Source organism: Mus musculus, chromosome 2 (genome assembly GCF_000001635.26).
Source record: "Mus musculus strain C57BL/6J chromosome 2, GRCm38.p6 C57BL/6J".
NCBI lineage: Eukaryota > Metazoa > Chordata > Mammalia > Rodentia > Muridae > Mus > Mus musculus.
In genome coordinates this window covers 89,139,306-89,152,034 of record NC_000068.7, presented here as the reverse complement: position 1 = coordinate 89,152,034, position 12,729 = coordinate 89,139,306, and the positions used below count along the sequence as shown (strand labels likewise).

Below are 12,729 nucleotides of genomic sequence, written 5' to 3'. Positions count from 1 at the left end.
TATTCAGGAAGAAGAAGGGTTCAGTATAATTGGAATGGTGAGAAGACAGTGCACTATATAGTCAATGTGGTCATAGGACATTTTGTACATATACATAGGACCTTTGTTAAAAATACAAAAGTGTTTCTAGAGAAAATGGATAATTTTATTAATGTATATATCTTTAGATTTTTATGCATAATATGTTTCTTTAATGAACAATCTTTGCTAGTGTTTTCCTGAAAGAGTGAATATTATTTTTACAGATTGATTGATAAATTTCATGTGACAGAACTCAGCTCTTATTCTGCATTTTGATTATGCAAACCTTTTATATAAATTATGAACAGTGACATTACAATCTATCCATAATACTAGAGTTTTCTAATTCTGAATGTGAAGGTATATGAAAATGTTTCATATAGAACCAGCCCCAAATCTTTAAAAACTTTGGATGGAAATTAAACTATCACAAACTCTCAAGTCAGTAAAATCATCCACAAAATTATGTCTCAGATACTCTTGAAGTTAGAAATCGTCCAAACCCCCAGGGAGCTGAGAGTATATCTCACAGGTAGATGACCTCTCAGGGAATACTCACTAAACTTCAGGTGTAGCTAGGGAGTGAATTTGGCTCCTTCCTTTTCCTTTTCTTATTAAATCATGTTGAATATGGCATGAAGGAAGCAAATGTGAATCTTTCACCTTCGCTGTCAGAACTGGTCTTCTTGTTGGTTGGTGTTCAGAAGGAAGAGTTGACTAAAACAGAATTTTCATCAACATTACATGAACTGACCTCAGTAGAAACTGGGAGATGCTTGTCTTCAGGTTTTAAGCACAGTCAACACAAGGTGAGGCTCATTAGGAACTTTTATGCACCTTTGGAGATATTTTTAAATTTGGAAAAAACATTTTAAATTTGGATGCTGTGGTTGGGCTATTGTGTGTTTAATGCAACAAATGCCGTTTCACTTCATAATTATGCTCTTGACACTTTTTATTAACTGTGGTTCTCATATTCCTTACCTTCAATGAGGATTTCCATAGTCAAAGTTTAGGCTACATAGAAGTGAATGAAATGATAGCCTAGACAACCAGAAATTAGCACTTAAAAAAATAACTGTTCAAGTGGCTAAAAAGTAAGTTGTTATTGTACAAACTCCATTCTTCCCTCTTTTCCTTCTCCTTTCCCTCACTCCCTTTCTTCCTTCCTTTCCTTCTTGTTTTCCTTCTTCATAGACCATTTATTCACTTCATTTTTATTTATTTGTTCAATTTTAATGAGAATTAAAGTTATTTTAAACTTCAAATTGAAACCAATGAATATACAGGGAAGCACTTTTTCCTGTACAATATGCAATAAAACTTTAGGAAATTAAGATGTTGATTCATAATTTGACTCTGGACAATTGATTGAAAATGGTCATGCCCTGGACCCTCTCTCAAATTGATCTGAATCACCCAGATATCAAAGGAGAAATTTCAAAAAATTCATTAGGAAGGAGTTGGGAGGAAACAGAATTTGCCTGTGTTACAGAAATAGTAAGATAAATCAGTTGAGCCATTTAATGAAATCAGTGAAGAAACACTGAGGAGAGAGAAAAGGGATTAAGAATCTTTCCCTATAACTCCTTCCATGGGTGTTTTGTTCCCACTTCTAAGGAGGGGCATAGTGTCCACACTTCAGTCTTCATTTTTCTTGAGTTTCATGTGTTTAGGAAATTGTATCTTATATCGTGGGTATCCTAGGTTTTGGGCTAGTATCCACTTATCAGTGAGTACATATTGTGTGAGTTCCTTTGTGATTGTGTTACCTCACTCAGGATGATGCTCTCCAGGTCCATCCATTTGGCTAGGAATTTCATAAATTCATTCTTTTTAATAGCTGAGTAGTACTCCATTGTGTAGATGTACCACATTTTCTGTATCCATTCCTCTGTTGAGGGGCATCTGGGTTCTTTCCAGTTTCTGGCTATTATAAATAAGGCTGCTATGAACATAGTGGAGCATGTGTCCTTCTTACCAGTTGGGGCTTCTTCTGGATATATGCCCAGGAGAGGTATTGCTGGATCCTCCGGTAGTACTATGTCCAATTTTCTGAGGAACCGCCAGACTGATTTCCAGAGTGGTTGTACAAGCCTGCAATCCCACCAACAATGGAGGAGTGTTCCTCTTTCTCCACATCCTCGCCAGCATCTGCTGTCACCTGAATTTTTGATCTTAGCCATTCTCACTGGTGTGAGGTGGAATCTCAGGGTTGTTTTGATTTGCATTTCCCTGATGATTAAGGATGTTGAACATTTTTTCAGGTGCTTCTCTGCCATTCGGTATTCCTCAGGTGAGAATTCTTTGTTCAGTTCTGAGCCCCATTTTTTAAGGGGGTTATTTGATTTTCTGAGGTCTACCTTCTTGAGTTCTTTATATATGTTGGATATTAGTCCCCTATCTGATTTAGGATAGGTAAAGATCCTTTCCCAGTCTGTTGGTGGTCTTTTTGTCTTATAGACAGTGTCTTTTGCCTTGCAGAAACTTTGGAGTTTCATTAGGTCCCATTTGTCAATTCTCGATCTTACAGCACAAGCCATTGCTGTTCTGTTCAGGAATTTTTCCCCTGTGCCCATATCTTCAAGGCTTTTCCCCACTTTCTCCTCTATAAGTTTCAGTGTCTCTGGTTTTATGTGAAGTTCCTTGATCCACTTAGATTTGACCTTAGTACAAGGAGATAAGTATGGATCGATTCGCATTCTTCTACATGATAACAACCAGTTGTGCCAGCACCAATTGTTGAAAATGCTGTCTTTCTTCCACTGGATGGTTTTGGCTCCCTTGTCGAAGATCAAGTGACCATAGGTGTGTGGGTTCATTTCTGGGTCTTCAATTCTATTCCATTGGTCCACTTGTCTGTCTCTATACCAGTACCATGCAGTTTTTATCACAATTGCTCTGTAGTAAAGCTTTAGGTCAGGCATGGTGATTCCACCAGAGGTTCTTTTATCCTTGAGAAGAGTTTTTGCTATCCTCGGTTTTTTGACAAAGTTTGGAGCTGAGATGAAAGGATGGACCATGTAGAGACTGCCATATCCAGGGATCCACCCCATAATCAGCATCCAAACGCTGACACCATTGCATATACTAGCAAGATTTTATCGAAAGGACCCAGATGTAGCTGTCTCTTGTGAGACTATGCCGGGGCCTAGCAAACACAGAAGTGGATGCTCACAGTCAGCTAATGGATGGATCACAGGGCTCCCAATGGAGGAGCTAGAGAAAGTACCCAAGGAGCTAAAGGGATCTTCAACCCTATAGGTGGAACAACATTATGAACTAACCAGTACCCCTGAGCTCTTGACTCTAGCTGCATATGTATCAAAAGATGGCCTAGTCGGCCATCACTGGAAAGAGAGGCCCATTGGACATGCAGACTTTGTGTGCCCCGGTATAGGGGAACGCCAGGGCCAAAGGGGGGGAGTGGGTGGGTAGGGGAGTGGGGGTGGGTGGGTAAGCGGGACTTTTGGTATAGCATTGGAAATGTAAATGAGCTAAATACCTAATAAAAAATGGAAAAAAAAAAAAAAAAAAAAGAATCTTTCCCTAGTCCGGCATGGTGGCACACACCTTTAATCCCAGCGCTCGGGAGGCAGAGGCAGGCAGATTTCTGAGTTTGAGGCCAGCCTGGTCTACAAAGTGAGTTCTGGGACAGCCAGGGCTATACAGAGAAACCCTGTCTCAAAAAACCAAAAAGAAAAAAAGAATCTTTCCCTGACAGCCGTTTAATTTGACTAGTTCCACACGCAAAATACTTTTTAACTGGTAGATAATAGTTTTAGATTATTGGCTTAGTGTATTTAACATAAATAACAAATTAAGATAAATTTCAACATCATCTTACGTTATTGTGAACTTCTGAAAAATAAAATATGTGTTTCAGATAATTCTTTACATTGATAAAAGTGGAACTCATGTGCTAACATAGCTGGACATCATCATAACATGATTAAACTATTATATTATTTCCATAAATGCTTACACTGATAATTCAGCCCTCTCCTGCCTCCAAATACTCTTGGATTTCAAGTCTACACTTTCATGTAGGGTTTACATTGAAATTTATTCTGTAATTACCTATGGTCTTCTTGTCCCTATGAGTCATGCATTAGGACAATAAAAAGCTTTCCCTGGTCTTGCTCAGGACCTCTAAATGTAGAAACTAATCATTGAGCCATTTCCTTGAGGAGGCAATACATTATTGCCTACTATTTCCTTCCCACGGATTTAAGAAATATGGGTATGGGGGACTTTGGGATAGCATTGGAAATGTAAATGAGGAAAATACCTAATAAAAAATTAAAAAAAAAGAAATAAAAGTAATAACAGCCAAGTAATCTATCTTCAGATAACAGAATGTTTTTGTAAATGCAGTGAGAATATATTTAAAACTGTCATAGTGAATACAGAAATGCCACTCTACATAGTTGCTTTTAAATATATTTTACACATGTGAAATATTATTACCAATAACAAAATAAATTGATGTTGAAATACTATTTTAAATTGCCATTTATGCTAAATTCCATTGTTATTTGCAATAACATAAGATGATGTTGAAATTGTTTTTGAGTTTTTAAAATATTGATGTTTATTATAAAATATTTTGATAATACTAATATCTATATTAAAAATATTTTCATTGTATAGTAACTAACACAGTTTCAATATCAATAAATGAGCACTTAATTTTTCCATTATTTCTTACTTAACATACTATAAAAGTTCATAATGGAAGTCTCAATACTATTCATCTTTTATATATTGTATCATGTGATTTTATTTTGCATCAATCTTATTTTTATTTCATGCGTCTTAGGGATATTCTAGGTATTTGATATCAATGATTCTTTGTTTTAGAAACTTTTATTGAATTCAATAACAAAGAAGGAAATTGATAATCAGTAAATGTTAGTTTTATAATCTAAAAGAAAATATGATGTTATGTCATACCTTAATGTAATCTATTCTTATTTAATTCCTAGAATAAAATTTTAAAATTGGTTTACTGGTATACTTATCATAGCATAACTATAATTTGAAGTTATTTCTTATGTTATCTGAGAGCATTGCTTGGAATAAATTTCACCAAATTTGTATAATTTTAAAAATAAGATACTTTAATTTAACATATCAATATATTTTAATCATGTTTCCTCCATCCCCATTCCTCCCAACACAATCCCACTTCAGTATCCCTCAACTTTTTTCTCTCTCTAAACACACATACACAAACACACACACAAGGTAACATTCCATTTTTTTTTTTTTTGGAAGACTTCAGTTTTCACATCAGCATATGTATGCTGTCATTGTTAAACAATGCTGGCATCAGTAGATGTTCTTATTATTTTACACTTTGCAAAATATCTTGAAAAAAACTATATATATGGCAAGTTGTGGTGGCACATATAATAATTCTATCATTTGGGTGTGGAGGAGCGATAACCAGAAGATCAAAATCATCTTTGTCAAAGTGGTTATTTGGAACCCGGCCTGAGCTACAACAGACTTTTTCAACACTCTAAAAATAAAGAACTATCTGTTTTCTTTCATGGTTTCAAAACTTTAAAGGCTAGCAGTTCATCTCACAGAACTTATGTGTTACACATAAAGATTGTTTTCAGAATATTTGACAGCAGAAGTGAGAAAATAGTGAGAATTTTTCTATCAATATAATATTTTATTTTGTCTATTTTATATTTATTATTTTTGCTTTATAAGTTGAGTTTTCATGCATGTATACAGTGAAATATAATATTCAAACTCCTTCAGTATCAAAAGCAAAGACTTCTGCTCTACTTTGTTTTGTTGCTTTTGAACCCACTCAATCCAGTTAGTGCTGCTACTATTGGTCATTCAGTGGAACATTGGAAACCTCCTAGTGACCATACCTTCTTTAATGAGTGATTTTTTACCTCATCATGACTAATCCATTTTCAAATATAAGCAACCTCAGAGGACAGTTTATTTATATGTAAAATTTGTTCTTGCCACATGACACATTCTTTTACTCACATATTTGTAACAGCAGATATATGTGTGTGCATAAGCACACAAACACACACATCTATATATGTATATAGCTAAACAGTCAAAACACATCTTGTGGACACATTTCAGTTGTGCGCATAGAAAAGAACAACCTATAACATTTAATTATATTTACCTAGGAAAAGTGAATTCAAGACCTAGAATATTTACATAAATGATTCATGCAAGAGTTTTCTGTTGGAAAGGCAGCTAGGGTTTCAAGTGGATAAATTATAAATAGCACTTAAAGGGTATTTTAATGAGGGTCTCATTTAGATGTTTTCCACTTGAAGCTCTTCTTAATCTTTGGAGTTACAAATGTAAGTTGTTTATTAACATGTTTTACAGTAAGTTCATAAACATTTTACACAATATGTGTTATAAGATATTGACTTTATTAAATTTTCATTGTATTCATAATTGGTAAATAATTAAGTCTCAAGACTCAAAATTGTATTCAACTAATTGTTTCTCTGTTTTCTGTGATTTTCAGGAACTTTCATTTGTAGGTCATTGGTTGATTGGTTCCTGATCCTTTTACATTTAGTCCTTTGGCTATCAAGATGCCTCACTCATATGCAAACAAAATAGTAGATTCTTTCACCAGTACATAGAGGAGTAGAACATGAAAACACTCTAAAGTTCTCACCGAGATAAATTATTCAATCATCTGCCTCTTCAATCTATAAAGTCATCCTGTGCCCTTTGGTCTGCGTCTCCAAAAAATCCCAGATTATTGATATTGTGTTAGTTTGATCCTAACATCTATAATTATAACTTTAGCACAAAACGCAGAAATAATAACTTCTGTCAGGTACTGTTGACAATAAAGTTGAGCATTGAGCATTTTTTGCATTATTTCATTTGTACATGACAATATTAACAATATATCAACCAAAATTTCCTCATAGTTTCAGGTTTATACGAACACATTCACTTTGTACCTTTTAAGAATTATGCTTAACCAGAGCTTTGTCACTGAGTTCATACTTCTGGGACTTTCACAGAACCCAAAAGTGGAGAAAATACTGTTTGTTTTGTTTTTCTTGGTCTACCTTGCAACTATTGGAGGCAACATAGTAATTGTGGTAACAATCTTATTCAGTCCTGCACTTTTTGGCTCCCCCATGTACTTCTTTTTGTCTTTCCTTTCATTCCTGGATGCATGCATTTCTTCTGTAATCACACCAAAGATGATTGTAGACTTCTTCTATGAAACGAAGACCATCTCCTTTGAATGTTGTATGGTACAACTTTTTGCTGTCCACTTCTTCACTGGGGTGGAAGTGATTGTCCTGTCAGCCATGGCCTATGACCGCTATGTGGCTATTTGCAAGCCCTTGCACTACTCTTCCATCATGAACCAGAGACTCTGTGTCATTCTGGTAGGGATAGCCTGGGCAGGAGGCTTCTTGCATTCTATCACACAAATTATCTTCACTTTGCAGCTGCCCTTCTGTGGCCCCAATGTTATTGAGCATTTCATATGTGACTTGTTCCCATTACTAAAGCTAGCCTGCACCAATACACACATTTTTGTTATTTTGGTGTTTGCCAACAGTGGTTCTATCTGCATCATTATTTTTTCCTTATTGCTTGTTTCCTATGGTGTCATCTTATTCTCTCTGAGATCTCACAGTTCTGAAGGGCGGAGTAAAGCTCTATCTACCTGTGGATCCCACATTACTGTTGTGCTTTTGTTCTTTGTCCCTTGCATATTAATATATGCACGAAATACTTCTGCATTCTCATTTGAGAAAAATGTGTTTATATTTGCTGATGTACTGACACCATTACTAAATCCTATGGTATACACTTTCAGGAATAAGGAAATGAAGAATGCCATCAAAAAAATATGGAGGAGATTGTTTAATATTTCTGATAAGCATTAAATTATTTAATTTATAAGACTGAGGAAATGGCTTAATTTGTAATAGAACTTGTTATATGTACATGCATACCTGAATTTGAATCTTGATGTGCATTTCTGATTCCAGGACATGTAAGTCAGGTGTTGGATATCAAATTAATGGAAATACCAACTCAAAATTTCATACTTCTAGTTTCTCTAAAAAACCTTACCCCACACTAGCAGCTAGGCCCACTTTTTCTACCCCATAAACCTTGGTTCTCTGGGAACCATGCTTCCTTGCCTATCAGTTAGGTATTGTTCCTTCCATATGCATCCTATACCCTTCATGATCTGAACCACTGTGTAAACATAACTTTGCCCCACACCATAGGTGTTCTAGCCATTCTTGGATCTCCTCATAATGCTTGCCATATTGCTGAGCTCCCTCTAGAAGTTCCATATGCTTCCTGATCCTAAATAACCTAACACCTTATCTATTCCTGGTAAAGAATACATAGGCTTTCTAAATATACAATCAGCTTTACATCCTTCTCTTAGTGAGTAGGATACAGAAAAGTCTGATGGTTTACCTTTATTTAATAAATCTTAGAAAATACAGATTATAATTCATGTCAAGTGATTATTTTTATATGAGCACACAGATGTAAAATTTACTTGTGAAGAGTATATCTTTTTGGAGTTCAGTGGCCAGATACTCACCCACACCTAAAGCTTGTGTGCCTCTCAGGAGGTCCACCTTAACCAAAGACACAGGTGAAAATCTCTCTCAAATACCCAAGTCAGCTGGGACAACCATAGAGCCCAGCTGATGTGGGACTCAATCCCCTTGTCCCCTTGAGTTCCACTTTTCTTCCTGTCTGTTGTCTATCCAGAGCCAGATCTGTAGCCTGATACCCACCCACACTCTACAGCCTGCTTGCCTCCAAGGAGGTCAGCAGTAACCAAGACACATATCCCACTTGATATGAAGCCCACCTGCCCTGCCAAGATCCACCTGCCTTCTGATCTTCTTCTCCACCCAATACAGATCAACATGTCCCATACCCTCATACACCACAGCCTGTTGTCTCCCAAGAGGTCTGAAGAAATCAGGGATATAACCTACTTGCTTCACGGGAGGTCTATAGTACCCAGGGACACAAGAGGCCTGCTCTAACTAGAGATACAAGAAGCCCACCCTCTCCAGAGACAGCACTACCTGCCTCCAAGGAGGCCAGTTCTAACAGAGATAACCCAGCCAGTTAACACCAGAGATAACTAGATGGCTAAAGGCAAGCACAAGATCATAAATGACAGAACTAAATGCAATTTGACACCACCACAACCCAGTTTTCTAACCACAGTAATCTCTGGATACTCTAACATGACTGAAAAGCAAGATGATGACCTAAAATTGCATCTCAAGAAAATGATAGATGTCTTTTAGGAGGCTATAAAGAACTCCCTTAAAGAAAAACAGGAATACAGATAAACAGATAGAAGCCCTTTCAAAGGAAGCAAATAAATCCCTTAAAGAAATACAGGAAAACATAATCAATCAGGTGAAAGAATTGAACAAAGTGGTTCAAGAACAAAAATGTGAATAGAAACAAGAAAATACAAAAGGAGGCAACACCAGAGATGGACAACTTCGGAAAGATATCAGGAGCTATAAATGTAAGCATAACCAACACAATACAAGAGATAGAAGTGAGAATTGCATGCATAGAAGATAACATAGAAAATACTGACTCATGTATCAAAGAAAATACAAAGTGTAAAATATCCTAACCGCAAATATCCAGGAAATTTAAGACACAATCAACAGATCAAACCTAAGAATAATAGCAATAGAGGAGAGTGAAGTATCCCAGCTCAAAAGGCCAGAAAACATCTTCAACAAAATCATAGAAAACTTCCCTAACCTAAAGAAAAAGATGACTATAAATATACAAGAAGCCAAGAGAACACCAAATAGATTGGAACAGAAAAGAAAATACTTCTGTTACATGATAACCAGAACACTAAATGCACAGAAAAAATGAATATTAAAAGCTGTAAAAGAAAAAGGCCAAGTGGTATATGAAGGCAGACCTATCAGGATTATATCAGACTTTTAAACAGAGACTCAAAAAGCCTGAAGACCCTGGACAGATGTCATCCAGACCCAAAAAGAACACAAATGCCAGCCCAGGATACTATACCCAGCAATTCTCTAAGTCACCATACATGCAGAAAACAAGCTATTCCATGACAAAACCAAATTTAATCTTACAATCCTACAGAGAATACTGGAATGAAATTACCAATTCAAGGAATATAACTACAGAGAAGAAAACATAAGAAATTAAAAATCTCACAACAAACTCAACAGGAATTGCACACATATAATAACATCTCCAACAACAAACATAACATGAAATAACATTCATCTGTTTTTAATATTTCTCAACATCAATGGATGTAATTCTCCAATAAAAAGACATAAGCTAAGAGACTGGACAGACAAGCAGGATCCAGTCTTTGCTGCATACAGTATCACACCTCAATGACAAAAACAGATACTATCCTAGAGTAAAATGCTGGAAAAAAGTTTACCAAGCAAATCTGAAGAAACAAGTGGAAATTACTGTCTAATGTGCAAAAATAGATTTTCAACCATAAGTTATCAAACAAGATGTGGAAAGGCACTTCATATTCGTCAAAGGAAAAATCCACCAGGAGGAAGACTCAGTTCTGAACATCTATGCCCCAAATGCAAGGACACTCAAATTTATAACAGAAACTTTACTAAAGCTCAAAACACACATTAGACCTCACAAAATAATAGTGGGAACTTCAACACCTGCTCTCACCAATGGACAGGTCATGGAAATAGAAACTAACCAGAGTCACAGTGAAACTAGCAGAAGTATGAACCAAATGGATTTAACAGATATATACAGAACATTCACCATAAAACAATATATATATATATACCTTTGTCTCAGCATCTCATGGTATCTTATCCAAAATTGATTATGTAATCAGACACAAAACAAGCCCCAACTAATACAAGAAGATTAAAATAATCCCATGCATCCTATCAAATCACCACAGACCAAAGCTAGGCTTCCATAATAATAAAAAGAACAAAAAGTCCACATAGGTACCCATGGAAACTGAACAACTCTCTACTCAATGATAACTTGGTCAGGGAAGAAAAAAAAATAGACTTCCAAGATTTCAATGAAAATGAAGACACTACATACCAAAACTTACAGGACACAATAAAATTAATGCTAGAGGAAAACTGATAATGTTAAGAAGAAGCAAGTCCATGAAAACAAGGGCAAGCTCTTTGGGAAAAGAGGAAAACTGGGAGGGAACTCAGAATCTCATTATCCTCTTCTTTCCCCCACACTTCCAGTCCTCCTTGTCTTCCATCTTTCTCAGTATGAGAAAGTGCCCTTGTAAAGAAATTGGAGAGATCCTACATTAGCAACTCAATACTATACCTGTAAGCCCTAGGACAAAAAGAAGGAAGCACACCCAAGAGGAGTAGAGGGCAGGAAATTGTTCAGGATGGAAATCAAAATATTAGAAACAAAGAGAATGATAGAAGGAATCAACAAAACCAAAAGCTGGTTCTTTGAGAAAATCAATAAGATAGATAAACCCTTAGCCAAACTAACTAAAGAACACAGAGCCAGTATCCAAATTAACAAAATCAGAAATGCAAAAGGACACATAGTAATAGAAACTGAGGAAATTAAAAAAAAATCACCAGATTTTACAACAAAAGCCTATACTCAATAAAAATGGAAAATATAGATGAAATGACTGACTTTTTAGACAGATACCATATACCAAAGTTAAAGCAAGGGCAGGTAACATATATAAACAGTTCGATATACCCTACGGGAAAAAGAAGAGGTCATTAAAAATCTTGCAAGATTGTACAACCATTCTGGAAATCAGTCTGGCGGTTCCTCAGAAAATTGGACATAGTACTACCAGAGGATCCCACAATACCTCTCCTGGGCATATATCCAGAAGATGTTCCAACTGGTAAGAAGGACACATGCTCCACTATGTTCATCGCAGCCTTAGTTATAATAGCCATAAGCTGGAAAGAACCCAGATGCCCCTCGACAGAGGAATGGATACAGAAAATGTGGTACATTTACAAAATGGAGTACTACTCAGCTATTAAAAAGAATGAATTTATAAAATTCCTAGGCAAATGGATGGACCTGGAGGGCATCATCCTGAGTGAGGTAACCCAATCACAAAAGAACTCACACAATATGTACTCACTGATAAGTGGATATTAGCCCAGAAACTTAGAATACCCAAGATATAAGATATAATTTGCTAAACACATGAAACTCAAGAAGAACGAAGACCAAAGTGTGAACACTTTGCCCCTTCTTAGAATTGGGAACAAAACACCCATGGAAGGAGTAACGGAGACACAGTTTGGAGCTGAGATGAAAGGATGGACCATCTAGAGACTGCCATATCCGGGGATCCATCCCATAATCAGCTTCCAAATGCTGACACCATTGCATACAGTAGCAAGATTTTCCTGAAAGGACCCAGATGTAGCTGTCTCTTGTGAGACTATGCCGGGGCCTAGCAAACACAGAACTGGATGCTCACAGTCAGCTATTGAATGGATCACAGGGCCCCCAATGGAGGAGCTAGAGAAAGTAACCAAGGAGCTAAAGGGATCTGCAACCCTATAGGTGGAACAACAATATGAACTACCCAGTATCCCCCAGAGTTTGTGTCTCTAGCTACATATGTATCAGAAGATGGCCTAGTTGGCCATCAGT

At 36.4% G+C, this 12,729-nt stretch overlaps 1 protein-coding gene across 1 annotated transcript; it reads left to right on the top strand.

The window, feature by feature from the left end:
* Positions 1–698: 698 nt before the first annotated feature.
* Positions 699–7,949, top strand: Olfr1223 (olfactory receptor 1223). Its single transcript, NM_146892.2, has 2 exons — positions 699–830; positions 6,551–7,949. Exon 2 carries the CDS (start codon positions 7,014–7,016, stop codon positions 7,947–7,949), a length of 936 nt encoding a protein of 311 aa, NP_667103.2. The 5' UTR covers positions 699–830; positions 6,551–7,013.
* Positions 7,950–12,729: the final 4,780 nt, after the last annotated feature.